Here is a 19239-nt window from a genome sequence, read left to right as displayed (position 1 = left end):
ATAGTTATACATTTTACTGTGTATACCTATGGCTCCGGCTTAGAAATGTGTAGACAAAACGGGCTCCCGGTTCTTGCCTTTCTTCGTTCAGCTGTTGTATCATCAGCTGTCGGGCCCGCCCAGCCCAAGCGCCGACAGCATATATGTAGATCTCTCTCTCTGTGTGCTTTAATCACCTCTAGACAAACCTTAATCAATTATAAGGCCAATTAGCGGTCGACTCGTTAAGCCTCTCCTCCCTTCAAAGTTTTGGGAACGGAGCAGTGGGGGGGGGGGGGACATGAATGGGAGGACATCACAGAGTTGCACATGACTTCTTGTCTTGTCTTGGTTACAGACAGAACGTCGGCGTTTGAAAGCAGGTGTCACGCGAAAAACAAGAGGAGAAAAAAAAAAACGTGAACATGGTGTGGAAGTTTTCTTTCATGTGACCTTTCAAACGATAGGGTATTGTATGAAAAAAAAGGCCTTGTTTTATTTGTTAAGTATTTATTCATATGGAAATATTATCTGTATTGTGTGATTCAATAATTATTTATATGTTGTCCTGCAAATGAATTATTTTTATTACGAAATCTGATATTTGCCTCGTCTGCTTCTTGCGTGTGTGTGCGTGCGTGAATGTTGGGAGGGGTGAGAGAGCGCTTCAGTTAGTTAATGTTCTGGTATAGTGTGTAGTGTTTGTCCTAACACAAACATTAAATGCCATTGACAATGAATGCAGAATTTACGTCATATGTGTACGAGCAAATAGGCTATTTCGGTCTTACACAAATTCCCGTTAACAATGAAGCAATAGACAGAGAAAATAGACATGTTACGTCATGATGACAAATTCTCTGACACAATATATACTAGACCTCTAATTCTTGTTGGAGATTACTTTAAAGTGGCGATACAGAAAGACAAACTATATGACAACTATAGTATATATATATATAAATATAATGTTAATTTAATATTAATTGCGTATTTCTGGATACGTATGGACGACGTACGATGATAAGAGCGCTCCTCACTTCACACAGGTGTGATTTTTGCATAACAATTTAGATCCAGACCTTTTTTTTGTTCAGAATAGAAAAGGAAAAACGTTTTTTTGCTATCTGTGTTACCACAGAATGTGTGTCAGACGGCCCTGCTTGTTACACTAGGATACATACAGTACATGCACGCCACACACACACACACACACACACACACACACACACACACACACACACACACACACACACACACTCACACGATTTCAACATTGCACTCATATTACAGCATCTCCTCACTGCCTCATGCTATGTGTTGCCTAACACTAGGTCTGCTGAGAGGCCGTGGCACAGTCTGTCTCCAGAGTAGGATGCCGAACTCTAATCTATACTTGGTCATACGAGCATGTCACTGAGTAAGAGGATAACTGAGGCCAAAGGGGTGGGCAACCTTTTTTGGCCATGATCACTATAGGCTGTTTTCCAATGGTGTGATGATCATCCAATGCCAGGCAGTGCTTTTTTCTTATTATAGACTGCTAATTAGAATAATACAAGCATATAAGTCAATAATAATAATAATAAAGCCTATAACAAAGATGAACCACAATAATAATAATGAACCACATGAACCCATTAGTGTCGCTATTGATCTATAACCTCACAATTTGCCCCGGCTTGCAACAGTGAAGATAATATAGTGTAGAAGAAAAAAAGGAGGGTTCAAACCCTTGGGGATCTCTGGCCAACTAAGTACTAGTATATAGGGTTTAAGTTGTTACTATGAATAATAAAAGTAAGATTCTGACTATATCTGGGCTGAAAACTATGTGGGTTGTTTGCTATTCCATACCCCAGGAAACAAACCTCAAACCGTATAAGGTATATCTCTCTGCTCTTCTCAAGCACAGCATGCTGTGTCCCCACAATTTCAAATCAATGTAAATTGACTGTACTGTCCTCAAATTATGAATGGGAACACCCACTCGCTGTTATACTCACACATACACGCGCACGCACGTGCACGCACGCATGCGCGCGCGCGCGCGCGCGCGCGCGCGCGCACACACACACACACACACACACACACACACAGCGATTTTACTCTGGAAAGAGTGGATCCGTGAGTGGGAGGTGGGTGTTTGAGGAGGAGAGTGGAGATGTGACTGTGAATGGGTCTGTATGGTGGAGTGGAGATGTGACTGTGAATGGGTCTGTATGGTGGAGTGGAGATGTGACTGTGAATGGGTCTGTATGGTGGTAGGGCAGAGGTGACTGTGTGACTGTGAATGGGTCTGTATGGTGGAGTGGAGATGTGACTGTGAATGGGTCTGTATGGTGGAGTGGAGATGTGACTGTGAATGGGTCTGTATGGTGGAGTGGAGATGTGACTGTGAATGGGTCTGTATGGTGGAGTGGAGATGTGACTGTGAATGGGTCTGTATGGTGGAGTGGAGATGTGACTGTGAATGGGTCTGTATGGTGGTAGGGCAGAGGTGACTGTGAATGGGTCTGTATGGTGGTAGGGCAGAGGTGACTGTGAATGGGTCTGTATGTTGGTAGGGCAGAGGTGACTGTGAATGGGTCTGTATGGTGGTAGGGCAGAGGTGACTGTGAATGGGTCTGTATGGTGGTAGGGCAGAGGTGACTGTGAATGGGTCTGTATGTTGGTAGGGCAGAGGTGACTGTGAATGGGTCTGTATGTTGGTAGGGCAGAGGTGACTGTGAATGGGTCTGTATGTTGGTAGGGCAGAGGTGACTGTGAATGGGTCTGTATGTTGGTAGGGCAGAGGTGACTGTGAATGGGTCTGTATGGTGGTAGGGCAGAGGTGACTGTGAATGGGTCTGTATGTTGGTAGGGCAGAGGTGACTGTGAATGGGTCTGTATGGTGGTAGGGCAGAGGTGACTGTGAATGGGTCTGTATGGTGGTAGGGCAGAGGTGACTGTGTGACTGTGACTGTGAATGGGTCTGTATGGTGGAGTGGAGATGTGACTGTGAATGGGTCTGTATGGTGGAGTGGAGATGTGACTGTGAATGGGTCTGTATGGTGGTAGGGCAGAGGTGACTGTGTGACTGTGACTGTGAATGGGTCTGTATGGTGGAGTGGAGATGTGACTGTGAATGGGTCTGTATGGTGGTAGGGCAGAGGTGACATTATACCTAACAAAGGGACAGGTTATAGGTATGCAACACTTTGCGTGGGCGTGCTCCCTCTCACAAACCCACATGGGTTTGTGAGAGGTAGTTAACCCACATGGGTTTGTGAGAGGTAGTTATGTTGCTGTGGTTTTCCTGGAAACCCCCTGCATGCAAAACCTTCAACTTTCAAACGTTCTCCTATAGGCCTATACACTTTAGTACGCTGTGCCTGTGTGATCCGTTATGTCGAAAAAACATAGTCACTTTGGTTAACCAGTTTCCACACAGGAAACTCCTCTGTCAGACACCCTGAGTATATGATATATCTTAAATAGGCCTGACGTCGAAATAAATAAAAAGTCTTCTGAAAGAATATTATATTCAAATATTTGTGCCTCATTTTCACGATTTTTCAAAAATAGCAGACCTACAAGCTCGTAGCGCGCCACTCGGTGGCGCACCATGAGCTTGTAGATCTGCTATTTTCCAATAGCTGAAGTATAACATAATGCTTATAGTTAAAACACCAAAACGGGTTCCCGTCCAGACCAGAATGGGTTAAACCTGTGTACACTGAAAACATGGTGAGTGTTCATTCACCTCTCCTAGTATAGGCTATATGTTATACAAGTTCTATCATATATCGTGGGCGTGCGTGGTGTGTGTGTATGTGTGTCTGTCCACTGAGTTGCTTAAACTCATCCTATTTCATTCTATTTCGTGTAGACTGTTGACTTTGAGAACTTTTACGTTTGACCTCTTGATGCTAGGCCTCTAATGCAACAAGCAATCATGTTATCTTACATCCCTTCTCTCTTTCTATCTGATCAGTGTTTGTGTTTGATTTGTAGTTGTGTGTGTGTGTGTGTGTGTGTGTGTGTGTCTACTACTGTATATGACTCATGTGGCTTGATTATGTTAAGAGAAATGGAAAATAAGCCGACAGGCCAAAGTAAAAAACAAACATAAACAACAATGAAACAGTATTGTACACCCAGATTCGACACAAACAAGGGACTAAATTATATATATATATATATATATTATATATATATAAATACTTCAATCAATCAATACATGTATGACTCATATGTAGTCCAATTGTAATGCAAACATCTATCAACCACCAAACCTTCATGATTAATGTGCAAAGGCAGGATTACCCAGAAAGTGTTAGAAAGAAGAAATCATTTTTTCCCCCCTCCCAAATCTAACTTGGATTCGGTACGTCTCGTTGACAACATAATCAATACTGATCATTGGCATTTACCAATGTAGGCTATATATGTCATTATTATTTGATTTATCATTTTAATCTGGCTTGCTAAATGTTCGAAGTGAGTCACCAACACAGGCACTGCTGCTTTGGAATTGCACCAATAGAACACACTGACTCAGTCTGAGAAGAATCCCTGGCACTCACACACTGGCAGCACTGTTCCAGCGTTCCTACTTCCTGCTATATTATTATGGTTACTTTTAGCTCTCTTTCCTCGACACTCTGTTCATTTGACCGTCTGTTATCATCAATGCCTCTGCTCCGAGTCAGTGCATGGTTCCAGTGGCGTGCACAGACATTTAGAGGGGCAGGTGCATGCTCAAGTGAAAAAAAGGGCACCTAGCATGTGGAACCGGCCGGTTGCCTTAATTAACACATTCTGACCTGAGATCAGATTCTAAAAATGTCTTCTATACATCCCGACAGTTTTCTGAAAAAGCCATGTTTCTATGTCAGTCGTTCTTCGATTTTTCAAAAAATAGCAGACCTACAAGCTCGTAGCGCGCGCTATGAGCTTGTAGATCTGCTATTTTTCAATAGCTAAAGCATAACATAATGCCAAAAGGCCAAAGGGTGCTCTAGCACCCCTAGTGTCTATCTGTGCACGCCACTGCATGGTTCTCAAAGTGAGGCCAAGGAATCCAGTCACATGCAGTTATACTTGAGGGGCTCCAAATGGCCCCATTACAGGTCTGTAACTCTGAGAGTGTACAAATGTACACTCTCAGAGTCTACATTTTGTCTACAAAATGTCTACATTTTGTACACTCTCGGAGTTATCCTTGAAATAATATTAATTCAACACGTTTGAAGAACCACTGCTGAGTGATACTTACTCAATTCGCAGTACACCATCTTCACCACACGGGGGCAGACGTGCTACGCGAATGGAAACAGAAACTCCTACTACAAATCTCCCGGATGCCGGCTGCTTGTGTTTACGGAAGTGAGAAATCATGTCATGGGCTGATTGGTGTGTGTGCTCGTTTTATTTCTCAGTGCCGTCACAGTCACAGACAAGTCGTTGTACAGAGCGAGAATACGTTCTCGGGACACCCGATTGGAGAATCAAACACACCTTCCATGCAAAGATAGCCGTTGAGAAAGCCCTGCATGATGTTTGTTGTTGTTACTCGTTAGCTAGTAGTTGCTGACTGTGCGTACATAAGTAAGTTGGCTGGAGTTAGTCCCGCTGCAAAATAAAACGTCTTCAATGAAACCATTGGACTCTGATGAGGATGAGGAGCAACAACTGGATGTTTACCAGAAGACACTGAGAGGTACACACGTTCACATTGCACTCTAGAGTGGCTGAGAAAATAATGATAAAATACAACATATACATTTCAATTACATAAATACAGTACCTTTCATGTATTCCAAGTATTTGGAATACATTCTCTATTATATATATTTAAAACGGTTTGGTGTTCTGGCTAACCATTTCGTTTAAGTTTGAATCACTGACTTGTGCCTTTTAAATTTAATGAGCAACATGAAGCAATGGACAGCTCACACTCACAGTCACAAATTACCTTTTTATATGTAGCCTCTAGTCTTATCCTCTCTCTCTCTCTCTCTCTCTCTCTCTCTCTCTCATACAGTAGGCTATAATGTATACCATTCACCAACTGCTGCTGACCCTCTTTATACCAAGAAATTAAGGATGGACCACTTTAGTTATAGTGAGAAATCAAAGGGAGAGAGTGGAAAAAAAGTTAATTTTCATCGATGTAATGGTGAAGAAATTAGCTCAAAATGCACATCTCTCTTTTGTCCTCATAACGTTGTCCTGACAACTCCTGATAATATTATGTCCTAAAAGTGCCCCACAAGTCTCCACCAGGACAGGTTGTGGCCTCCTGGTGGCGCTATAATAGGCCAATGTGAAAGGATGCCATTTCTTCTGATGCCTTTGATGGCAATTGGATGATTTGAGGCATTTTGTTCCAAAAAAGTGTTTTGCAAAGATCCACCTGTTGGGTGGTGCGATAACAGGTCAATGTGAAAAGGGTGGGATATATTCCTCAGCCTAGTAGGAAAGTGCGTGAAAGATTTCACGTAAATTGCACGCTGGGTTCATGATTTGAGGCTTTTTGTTCAAAACGGGCCAATCCTGCAAACTTTGAAAGCCAATGTTGGCCAATTAGGATGGAATATGAAATATTGGACAGATCCGTCTTGAGCACATGACTATAGAGATACGGTGTAACGATTTGCGGGATTTTTGGACAGAATCTGGAGGAGTAATAATTAAATGTAATAAATGTGTTTTACAAATGTCGGCCTACTGGTGGCACTCTGAAAGGCAGATGTGAAAAATGCAGGTCAAAGGTTTGTCCTTGGCCTCTAGGGAGTGTGCATGCAACGTTTCACGCAGATGGGTGCAGTTATAGGTAAAACAAAGGTGAAAAGCTGCCTCATGGTGGCGCTATAACAGGCCATTCTGGAAAATATGGGGCAGAGGTTCATCGTTGGCATCGTTGGCAGCTGGTAACAGACGGACGGATGGAGTTCAAAACATAATCTCTCTAATCTCCATGACTTCGGCTGGTGGAGACAATAACGTTAATAATGTTGGGTTGGGTTGCTTCCAGAGCGGGCCAACCGAAGCATCCAGCAGCTGAGCAGTGCCCTGGCGGCGAGGAGCGACGATGGAGAGGAGACGGGGGCGGTCCGAAGCCCCCTCTCCTTCCTGGCTGGAGAGGAGGAGAAGGAGCAGGCAGCGTGGACCCAGAGGACTCAGAGCCAAGCAGGTGTCGTACTGTCAGATGTTTATATTTTTTTACAAGAGCCCAACAACCAAGGCTGGATTTTGGAGTCCTATGCCAATCCCGATTTTTGGAGAGTCCGACCTAGACCACCAACTTGGGCTTGGGCCAAATTCTACAAATACATCTCCTTAGTAGCTCTCACACTTTCAAGATTAAATAAATAAATAAAACATCTGTAGATTTACAAGCTCGTAAATGTTTGGTATTTGGTTCCGGTGTATACAGCCACTGATAGTAAGCCTGTTGATTTCCATTGGCACACACAGTAGTAATAATAATAATGACATATTCCTTTCTTGTGCGTGTCTCTATCTTTGTGTTAGTCAACCAGCTGAGAAGCCTCTTACAGAAACAACGAAAGGAAACACACTCTCCTCTTTCCCCTTCAAAGAACCAATCTCCACCTAAGGTACCTCGCTACAGGCTAAACATTTGAACCACTGAATCCCTGCGTACACGTTGTTGACTGTGGTGGTCCCATAGAGCAGTGGTTTTCATGGTAAGGACCTTTTCTGCCAGGGACCCCAGAAGAGAATCTTTATGTTAAAAAATAATAATAATAATAATTATGATAAAATATATTTTTCGAATAATTTCAAAAATAGCAGCTTGTAGATCTGCTATTTTTGAAGAGCCAACATATAAATGGATAAAGTGGCTTAAAATGATTGCGATGCTATATTAACTACTTTTGCCAAGGACCTCCTGGAATAATAATTCCTAATTTATTATCACACAACAAACACTGAAAAAACAGTGTTGGACCACGGGTCCTTAAGCGGGGTTGCTCAAGGCTTGTGTTTTGTATTTCGTCTACATTGAAAATTAGGCCCTGCCCCTCAGTTGTACTCCGAGTTTAAATTTATGATGATGATAATGATGATGATAATGATGATGATGATGATGATCACACTTTTGTCAGAGAACGCAGGAGGAGGGGGTGGCCATTCAGGACCTGATCCCCATGATTTGCAACCAGTCGCAGTACATCCAACATCTGGAAGCCCAAGTCAAATTCTGCACGGTGTGTGTGTTGTGTTCCCTTTCATGTCTGTGCATGTGTTATGCTCATATCAGAGTCATTTTCTCTGTCATTTTCTCTGCCAACAATGCTTGCGATGTGTTCCACGCAGAACTGACATTTACAGAAAAAGTCGGTCTCTTGTCACTCACAAAGCGCGTTTAGCATTTAGCAAAAAACGGACACTTGCATCTCTAATTGTAAAATTGCATTGGCGGGGTGCTACATTTGTCATTGTCAATCGTTTGTCTTAGTGATGACAACGTGCCACAGTTCTTTTTGATGTGTTCAGTGTCCAAAGATATGTCCCCATGTAACCAAATAATATCTACTCTAGGTGCACTTTGATAATGTAATCATGCTGTAGGTAGAAACTGAACTCTATACATACATTATGCCATCAAGTTTGTTCTGTGACTGACTGACTGTGTGTGTGTGTGTGTGTGTGTGTGTGTGTGTTCAGGAGGAGCTGGAGGGGATGAAGCAGCGCGTCCGGGTAGTGGTGGTAGACAATGAGAAGCTACAATCAGATCTGAAGAACACAATACGGGCCCAAATGGTGTGTGTACGAGAAAGAGAAAAGGAGAAAGTGCCAGTTGTTAGAATGCGTGTGTGTGTGTGAGACAAAAGATGATGACCACAGTGTATGTCATGTAATATTATGTTGAATACTAAAATGTCTGCTTAAGATTTTATGTTCATGAGATCTATTTTGTGCGTTCCTCAGGAGTGTCCAACAACCCACAACCCGACAGAAGCCCTCACATGGCAGAATAAACTGGTATATGTCATCCATACCTTCTGTCCATGTGGACCTTCTGTCCACTGTTCATTTTCACTTGTGATCCGTTTGAATCTCATTAGCACCTTACCACGTTCTAGGGCCTCGTTCACACGTACCAAACACCAATCAAGCAATGTTTGGTCGTTTTTTTTTTTTTTTTTTTGGGCCACCACAATGCTTTTCCAATGGGAGTCACGTGGTTTGATCAAACATTTGTGTTTGAATGCTGTTCTGCCCCTCATCAAACAAAAATGTTTTGGTCAAACCATGTGACTCCCATTGGAAAAGCATTGTGGTGGCCCCCAAAAAACGACCAAACATTTGCCTGATTGGTGTCTGGTACGTGTGAACGAGGCCTAGGCGTGCCATCTATCCATCATTTTTGTAGAGATTATTCTGTCGATTGCATTTCCAGTTCATCCAAAAATAGAGAATCGTTTTCGTTTTTAATGTAACAAGTTTATGTTATAATGAATTGACGTGGGGACATTTTTTTTAAATTATATTTTATAATCAACTAAGTTGATTAGTCTTAACGGTTGCAGCACAATTGCACTTTAAGGTCCGAAACAAATACAAAGTCTTTATTTTTATTAAACTGATTTACCAGTAGTTTGATTTTTCTGTTGCATCCCTGCTTAAGCCCACATGAGGAAAAATAAAAATGGCAAAAGGCAAAGAATTCCTCCTGAAATCCGAACGTTCCCCTGAATTTGGGGGTGGGGGAAATGAGGAGTTGCCTCCAATATCCATTTTGATATCTTGTTCATGCAACTCTTGGTTAGATAATTCCATGAAATATAAAAATGTAAATGTATACACCGCTGACATTATAGTATTTGCTCTATAAATATAATATATTGTGTGTGTGTGTGTGTGTGTTAGGAGCAGTTGAAAGTGATACATCAGGCACAGACTGAAACACTGGAGTCCCAGGTTGTATCTCTCAGGTCAGCACTCACACTCTAGCTATAAAAACTCACTCTACTGATTGAAGCACTACAGAAAAGGTTTCTCCTTCAATTTAAAATTTAAAACGAGAATAGAAGCTTGTAGATTTGCTTTTTTAGAAAATGTTTGAATATGTATGAAATTGTGCCTCAAAATCTGAACGCCAGGTTGAATGGTTGAGTGGTTAAAACCCATTTAGGGCGGGAACCCCTTTTTGGTGTTTTAAACATTATGTTATAATTTAGCCATTGAAAAATAGCAGATCTACAAGCTCATAGCGCGCCACCGATTGGCGCGCTACGAGCTTGTAGGTCTGCTATTTTTGGACGTTTTCTTTTATTTCGACGTCAGGCCTAAATGGGTTAAATAAGAGTCAACACATCACCATTCCATTCATGCGTGGCTCTGGCACATGCAATGCAATGTGGAACTTGTAGATCTTCAATTTTCGCTACATTTGGAGGGGAGTTGCACCACTCAGTTCACAAGGGTGTGAACTGAGTGGTGTCAACCAAATGCCTTATATGCTCTCACATTTTGTGTGTTATTCCCATTGAGGTTTTAGAAGCAATATCGCAAGTGTATTTTCCTTTCCGGAAATGGAAAGATACTACTATTTCCACTCCCTCCCTTAAGTTCCACTATACCTCTCCTCTCTCCTGTCCCCTGCAGGAAGGAGTTGTCCGTCAGTCAGAAGGAGTGTGAGGAGGCGAAAGCTCGTCTCCAGCGCAGGGAGGCGCAGACCGCGGAGGCGGCGGCGAAGGCCGGCGGCGCGCCCCGCGTGGCGGGCCTGTGTCTGAAGTGTGCCCAGCACGAAGCCGTCCTGGCCGGCACACACACCAACGTGCACATCCAGGCCATCGAGAGGCTCACCAAGTCAGTGCAGAGAGCGTGACACGCAGTCACACACACGCACACACACACACACACACACACACACACACAACCTCACACGATGTTGGGACAGTGACGTGACAATTTAAGACATTTTTAACCCATTTTGACCTGAGATCAGATTCTAAAAACGTCTTCTACATCCTGACAGTTTTCTGAAAAAGCCATGTTTCTATGTCAGTCGTTCTTCGATTTTTCTAAAATAGCAGACCTACAAGCTCATAGCGCGCCACCGAGTGGCGCGCTATGAGCTTGTAGATCTGCTATTTTTCAATAGCTAAAGCATAACATAATGCTAACACCAACCTCAAAAGAAAAAGACTGCTACTACGATTACTAAAGTAATCAACAAACTGCGGTATACTATAAAAATCACACCCGTGTGACCCGAGTGGTGCAACTCCCCTCTCTCCCCCCCCTCCTCTCTCTCTCTCTCTCTATCTCTCTCTCTCTCATTAGCAGGCAACACTGCAGCACTGTCTCTCTCTCTCTGGCAAACAGCGCCCCCTACTGGTACTCATTATATGATGCTCATAGTCACATAGGTGAACACACGGACACGGACAAAGCTGTTCCTCGGACCACTCAAAAAAGAGGCACAAATTGTGAAATTAGCAGATATAGACACAACGCCTTCCGGTGCGAGCTATTGTGAGCTTGTAGATCTTCTATTTTCACAATATCTGTGGAGCCGAGTAAGACAAAATGTAATGACTCTCAACTCTGACAATTCCATGTGCTTGTCAGGGTTGGCGGTCCCCAGCTCAAATATGATTATGTTGGTACGTCCCCAGCTCAGTTTGTCCTGAAAACAACGAGGACCACTGGTATAAGACACGTGCGTCGTGCAATAGAGCGGCGCAGTCCTGCCCCCTTTCATGACGACGCCAGGCCCAGGAAATAGTTTCCAATGCATTTTTCCCATAGACATTTCAAAACGTATTCATTTAAAGACCTTATGAGCCAACTCTTGTCGTGACAAATCATGACAACAAACACAAATATTTTGGACCAAACAAATAATTACAAAGAAGAAAAACAACAACAAAACAAATTGTAATCTGCCGTTTTCTTCTTTCTAATTATTTGTTCAGCCCGAAAAATTGTGTTTGTTTGTCATGAGTTTTTAAATAAATACTTTCTGAAATGTCTATGAGGAAAATGAACGGGGATTTTTTTCCCCGGGTCTCTCGAGGAGGCGGGACTACGACGCTCTATTGTGTCCACAGATGTAGAAGTATGCCGGCTGTACTCTGGCTTTGATATTTGCACTTTGCTTAAATTGTAAATTGGGTAATTGGCTATATTTGATACTGATGGCGTGTGTTTGTAATCCGGCACTGTGGGCTCACGTCTTGTCTGTCTGTTTGTCTGTCTGTGTTTGCATGTGTGACGGTTGTGTTCTGTGTATCCGTCCGTCCATCTGTCTGTGTCAAGGGAGCGCGACGAGCTGATGGCGGCTCTGTGCGCGGGGCGGGTCAGCCACCAGGAGGCGCAGCAGAGGGAGTGGTCGGCCTGTATGCAGGTCAAACAGGCTGTGGAGATGGCTGAGGAGTTCAAGCTGCAGAAGACCAGGGTCAGACTCACTTTCAAAGACTTTGACCAAACATTTCCTTTAACCCATTCTGACCTGAGATCAGATTAAAAAAATGTCTTCTACATCCTGACAGTTTTCATTCTGACCTGAGATCAGATTAAAAAAAATGTCTTCTATGTCAGTCGCTCTTCGATTAAAAAAAAATAGCAGACCTACAAGCTCGTAGCTACGAGCTTGTAGATCTGCTATTTTTCAATAGCTAAAGCACGACATGATGCTAACACCAAAATGGGTTAAAAGAGCGAAAACTACAGATCTATATTAGAGATGCAACGATACTGATTTTTCAATTCCGATCCGATCCGATATATTCATTTTGAAATTTCCCGATATCCGATATTTGCCGATCCGATATTTTCTGTAGGCTACATAGCAAAACAAATAAATACAAAAAAATTCAAAGAGGGGATGTTTATGGTTAAGTGTTTAACCTGTAAAAATAAGAATATGAACTGTATATAACCTGTAAACCTTAAGGGAATGGCAACCTGTTAATTATTACTATGGATTATTATTATGTGCAAAGGTACATTTTTACCCCTAAAGTGATGCCTGCATGTAACCTGTTAATTCATTCTATGGTTTATTAATAATAATAATAATAATAATAATAATAATAGTAATTATTATTATTGCTATATACACGTGGTACCTTTTTTACCCCTAATGCGATGCCGGGAATCAGCTGTGCTATCATGTGACAAAAGCCTTGAGCCTTACCGACAGAACTCGGGGAGAAAAAAAATACCTCACGTTTGTTATTGCGCTGGTGTTGTGTTTATGCTACTTTAGTTTGCAAACTCTGTCTTTGTCTTAAGAATTGCACTACACTTACAATCTGAATCAGTGTTTGAGCTTCTGACAACAATGTCATGGTTTGATAACTGAGCCAATTATATAAAGACGGATAAAGACAGTCTTTGTATTGAGTTTGTGCTCGAAATGTACTGTAATTCTGCAGTAACTGTTAATAAATATTTCAATCACTCATTCAATCAAAACACACACACACACACACACACACACACACACACACACACTGTTGATATATTGTCCTCTATTCAGTGCTGCTTCACGACACTAAATGGCTCATTATTTTAGCGGCAGTAATGTATGAGTTGTTCCTGTGTGTGTGTGTGTGTGTGTGTGTGTGTGTTTGTGTGTGTGTGTGTGTGTGTGTGTGTGTGTGTGTGTGTGCGTGCGTGCGTAGGTGGAGGTGCAGTGTGAGCAGCTGTCCAGGGAGCTGGCTCGACTGAGGGAGCACATGGAGCGGGAGGCCAAGGCCCTAAAGGAGAGAGTGGCAAAGGCCAGAGAGGAAGGCCGTGGTGCAGCTCGCAAGGACAAAGAGGAGCTGGCACAGTCTGTAAGTCTCTGTGTGTGTGTACAGTACACTATGTATTAGGTCTTACTTGTGAGAGAACCCACAGTACGATGAACACTTAAACCTTATACTCGGTTGACTTTTGCCCAAAAATATCCGATCTACAAGCTCATCGTTTAGCAATGTGACACGTTGTGAGCTGTTTGTTTGTTCACCCCGGGGATTGCTAGGGTTCATGTTGTTAAGACACACATGTGTTTGTGTGTGTTTACTGACCTAGTGACTGATCGATTTCGATTTCCTTTCTGTGTGTGTGTGTGTGTGTGTGTGTGTGTGTGTGTGTGTGTGTGTGTGTGTGTGTGTGTGTGTGTGTGTGTGTGTGTGTGTGTGTGTGTGTGTGTGTGTGTGTGTGTGTGTGTGTGTGTGTGTGTGTGGTGGTCGTCAGGTGAGCAGTCTTTCCCAGCGTGTGGCTGAGTTGGAAGGGCAACTAGACAGAGCAGACAGGGACAAGAGCTCACTGACCAATCAGCTGGACGATACCCTCCGCAAATTGACCAATCAGGAACAAGACGGCACCAAGGTGTGTGTCTTTTGGACTTGATTCCGTTCGGTGACCTGTGTTGCGTGTTCGCCCCCCTATGTCTCTGCTCTCTCTCTGCTCTCTCTCTCTCTCTCTCTCTCTCTCTCTCTCTCTACAAAACTGTGTTGTTTAACAATTTAATAATAATAATAATAATAGTAATAATATCCATTTGCACTCACCTTCTCTCTTCCAGTTCCGTCTTTCTTCTTTTCTAGTTGAATTCTGAACGTTGACTGTAATGGTTGCTTTATTCCAAATGAGGGCGCCAAAGTCTTTATTATTTCAACACATACACAACAACACTCGTTTTGAGAAGGAGTACAGATCCTCTCAAGAATATTTAACCTTTTTTATTTAAAGACAGTAACGCATGCTTATGCTGACAGCACAGTATGTGTGGATAATATAATTAGTAGTCCCTGTAAAATTCAAATTAACGTCGTGACACCAAGAGATATAATCGGATTTGGGTACGTTCAAACGTTGACATACACACACACCCCAGGATGAGTTCAATGAACATAACAGGGGTGAAAGATCTTCACTTGTTAATTAACCTTGCCTTTTCTCTTCTTCATCAGGCGCTTGTAGATCTGTTCACTTGTAATTTAACCTGGCCTTTTTCTCTTCTTCATCAGGCGCTTGTAGATCTGCGCTACCAGGCGAGCCAGGCACAGCTGCAGAGGGACGAAGCAGAGCGCGAGCTCCGAGACCTCGGCACCAAGACGGCCCGACTGCGGGAGCAGGCTGCACAGGTCGGTCACACTGGTTCTTGACCAGCCAATTTGCTTATCCCATTCTGACCCGAGATCAGATTCTAAAAATGTCTTCTACGTCCTGACAGTTTTCCATTCTGACCTGAGATCAGATTCAAAAAATGTCTTCTACGTCCTGACAGTTTTCCATTCTGACCTGAGATCAGATTCTAAAAATGTCAGTCGCTCTTTGATTTTTCAAAAAATAGCAGACCTACAAGCTCGTAGCGCGCCACTCGGTGGCGCGCTACGAGCTTGTAGATCTGCTATTTTTCAATAGCTAAAGCACGACATGATGCTAACACCAAAATGGGTTTGCGCCCAAAATGGGTTATGCACGGTAAAATCCTCTGCGGCAAAATGATATGATATGATATGATACAGTACTGTAATTGTCAGTTCACACTGAAATTTGCCTTGCGACCCAGCAGCCAAGTATGCAGAACACATATACACATTATTACACACATTTGACATAACACAAAGAACAAGACAATTTACATAACAAAATGAACACTTGAAGCTCGATCTATGGCATATCTGGTCGTATGACGGATTGACGGCGTGTCCCCCAGACCCAAAAAATATTGGGTCTGTGACGCCGTTATACGCAGAACTTCAACGTCGCATCAAATCTGACTACGTGTCCCGCAAATGTCTTTGTGTGCTTAAAGCTGCTATAAGCAATAATATGTCACATTTTTAATGACCTTTTTTTTTCTTTCTTTTTTTGATATTCAGACCCCCAAAATGTAGTCTCTGTGACACATCTAGGGGCCGCAATCTGCATTCAAAGGTTTTCCTAGAAGCTTTTGTCATTGGTCGATTCGCCCGTCTGCTTCCTGATTGGTTAGTCATCGCGGCCGGGTTTTTTTTCGACCAATGACAAAGCTTCTAGGAACATCTTTGAATGCATATTGCGGCCCCTAGGTGTGTCACAGAGACTACCTTTGGTAACACTTTACAATAACGACCTGTTATAAAGCATCTATAAACAGTTATAAGCAGTTTGCAGATGAGTAATAATCATGAACAATCATTGTTGACATCCGTAAATGTTTACCTAAACATTTATAACTATGTTTAAACATCATTTATACGTTATTAGTAAGGTATTAGTAAGTAGTAAACTATTCACATAGTTATAAATGTGTAGGTAAACATTTACGGATGTCAACAAACAGTCTGTTCATGATTATTACTCATCTACAAACTGCTTATAAATGTTTATAAATGCTTTATAATAGGTCGTTATTGTAAAGTGTTACCCTACCTTTTTTGGGAGAGCCATTGCTGGCTGTCTGAATACAACAAAAAGAAAAAGAAAAAAGTAATTAAAATGTTGACATATTATTACTTATAGCAGCTTTAATTGTCCTGCAACTCAGTATAAACTCAGTCATGTGATCTGACCCATTCGTCAGCACAAGAACAATACATGAAATTGTGCAGTATTGTAAAAGAAAAATCACACCTGTGTGAAGTGAGCGGCGCTAATATATTAAAGTCTAACTCTTGTTGATATGGTGATGTAATGGTGATGTAAAACAAACGATGTCAAAACAAACATTAAATTCCCTTCATTGTCAATGGCGTTTTTAAAGCAAACATTGAACTAAAAACAAACATTAAAGGAGAATTCCATACTAGAAGGCTTTCTTACCTTTCTTTGTAGTTGTTACGTCCCCACCAAAGAGGTCCAGGTGTTATTTTGTGCAAAAGCTCCTTATTGGCTATTTCCCCTACCATAAGCCCTAAATGAATTGCATTTAATTGAATGGGATGTATGGGGTGTTGTGCTAATTTTTTTGTTGTATATATCCTCTCTTCATAATTTAAATAATAACCCAAGCGGCACACTTTACTACTTATTTCGATGGAAATAAGCGAATTAGCACAACACCCCATAGCCCCATTCAATTCAATGCAATTCATTTAGGGCTTATGGTAGGGGAAATAGCCAATAAGGAGTTTTTGCACAAAAAAACACCTGGACCTCTTTGGTGGGGACGTAACAAATACAAAGAAAGGTAAGAAAGCCTTCTAGTATGGAATTCTCCTTTAAACCTATATATATATATAGGAGGGGATAGCGCCCCTCAAAATATATATATAATTTCATGTAGTTCTTGGAATTATTTTATTAAAAATAAACGACAACCAACAATCACATTCAAGTTGCTTTGCATATTCAATTCCACCTTTCACTTTGGCATGTGTGGGCACATGCATTCATAATCATATTTATGAATATGAATTGCACAGATGAGGGACAGAGGGTACCCCGAAGGAGCCACAGGTTCACATAACCCATTCTGAACGGGAACCCCTTTTGGTGTTTTAAGTAAGCGTTATGTTATGCTTCAGCTGTTGAAAAATAGCAGATCTACAAGCTCGTAGCGCGCCACCGAGTGGCGCGCTACGAGCTTGTAGATCTGCTATTTTTTTACATTTCGTGAAAATGAGGCACAAATCTTTGAATATATATTCTTTCAGAAGACCTTTTTTATTTTTTTCCGACGTCGGGCCTAAACGGGATAAACAACAGAGATCACATATTATAACCGTATAGTAGAACTGTGTATGAAAGAGACTTACTGTATGCCAGCGTAGAGTTATTTTTGTACGGTAAGAGTGGGTGTCTCTCACACACTTAGGCTGTGACTCAATGCTACAAATAAAACGCAACTATGAATACTTATTTTACAGTATACCTCTTCTTAACAGAAGGTACAGTTAGGTATAGCAAATGTCCAAATGCACCCTGCTAGCAGCACTGCTATCTCGGGTGTGTATTAATTATATCCTAATATTTCCACGGTTAATTCGAAAAATATGTTGTTCCAGGGACCCCCCCCTCAGAAGCAAAGATTTGAGTTGAAAACTGAAACTCTGAAAGAATATATAAAGATTTGAGGCCCATTTTCACGATTTTTCTAAAATAGCAGACCTACAAGCTTGTAGATCTGCTATTTTTCCAATGGCTAAAGTGTAACATAATGCTACAGATACCAAAAGGGGTTCCCGCCCCAAAATGGGTTAAGGTTGCTCAGGCTCGCCAATTTCATCCAATCAGGAGAGGGAACATTTTAAGTATTTTTCCAATTCCCAAATTTCCATGCACATTATTTCATCACCTCCAATTGCACTTTTCATCCGGTATATATCCTATAAGAGAAAATAGATTTTCTGTTTATATAGCAATGATTACTGTGGGAATATAGAGCTATTTAACACTTATTGTAACCAAAAATATGCAATATAGCCTAAAAGCCTAATATAATAATAATTTGCAGTACCTTAACCCATTTTGGGCGGGAACCCCTTTTGGTGTTAGCATTATGTTATGCCTTAGCTATTGAAAAATAGCAGATCTACAAGCTCATAGCGCGCCACCGAGTGGCGCGCTACGAGCTTGTAGGTCCGCTATTTTTGAAAAGTCATGAAAATGTGTTGCAAATCATTGAATATATATTTCAGAGCGAACATTTCTAACTAAAATATTTGCTTCTGGAGGGGTCCCTGGAACTACATATTTTGAGATGGGGGGGGTCCGTGGCCCAATAGAGATAATTCTGGGGGTCCTTGACATGAAATAGGTTGAGCACCGCTGACATAGAAACATGAGGTTTTTCAGAAAACTATTAGGATTTAGAAGCCTTTTTTTTAGTCCAAAATGGATTAACCTTGAGTCTGCTGAGACATCATTCAAACCCCTGAGAGTGCTTTCATTGCATTTCTCGGGCAAGGAGGTCATAAGGGGGCACTTTTATTGTATAAGACTCTCCTCACCTTCCTCGCTTCCTCCCTCCTCCCCCCCCTCTCTCTCGGCGGGACAGGAAGTGGAGAGGCTGAACTTGGAGCTGATTGGCTGCCGGCAACACCTGGAGACGGTCCAGAGGGACGGGAGCCAATGGCGGGCCGAAGCCGTGAGCCTGGCAGAACAGCTGGCAAACACCCAGCGCCAACTGCACCTCTCCAGGTAGTGGCTAATCCTATTATACATGCCACCACACACACACACCCACACACACACACACACACACACATGGACGCCCGCACACACGCAGTGTTCCCCAGCCCTCTGCCCAGCCACAGCCCCAGTCCAGTCCAGTTCAGACCAGTACACCAACTGTACCGCACCAGGTAACTGTTA

At 42.2% G+C, this 19239-nt stretch overlaps 1 protein-coding gene and 1 long non-coding RNA gene across 2 annotated transcripts in view; one reads left to right on the top strand and one right to left on the bottom strand.

Moving 5' to 3' along the window:
* LOC310865945 overlaps positions 1-19239 on the bottom strand; it is a 71503-nt gene that overhangs the window by 38390 nt on the left and 13874 nt on the right. The gene's annotated exons all lie outside the window — the stretch shown is intronic.
* The window catches only part of sdccag8 (SHH signaling and ciliogenesis regulator sdccag8), a 64909-nt gene continuing 51230 nt past the window's right edge, over positions 5561-19239 (top strand). The window contains exons 1-13 of the mRNA XM_083775147.1: positions 5561-5683; positions 7001-7159; positions 7501-7586; positions 8100-8201; positions 8662-8757; positions 8926-8979; positions 9868-9932; positions 10606-10809; positions 12265-12403; positions 13635-13787; positions 14191-14325; positions 14967-15083; positions 18923-19065. Coding sequence (XP_083631273.1) covers positions 5617-5683; positions 7001-7159; positions 7501-7586; positions 8100-8201; positions 8662-8757; positions 8926-8979; positions 9868-9932; positions 10606-10809; positions 12265-12403; positions 13635-13787; positions 14191-14325; positions 14967-15083; positions 18923-19065 — 1520 coding nt within the window. The 5' untranslated portion in view covers positions 5561-5616. The remainder of the gene's footprint in view (positions 5684-7000; positions 7160-7500; positions 7587-8099; positions 8202-8661; positions 8758-8925; positions 8980-9867; positions 9933-10605; positions 10810-12264; positions 12404-13634; positions 13788-14190; positions 14326-14966; positions 15084-18922; positions 19066-19239) is intronic.

This window comes from Protomyctophum parallelum, assembly GCF_964188405.1.
Source record: "Protomyctophum parallelum genome assembly, chromosome: 10".
NCBI lineage: Eukaryota > Metazoa > Chordata > Actinopteri > Myctophiformes > Myctophidae > Protomyctophum > Protomyctophum parallelum.
Note: the sequence above shows the minus strand (reverse complement) of the source record. Positions and strands in the feature narration are given on the sequence as shown.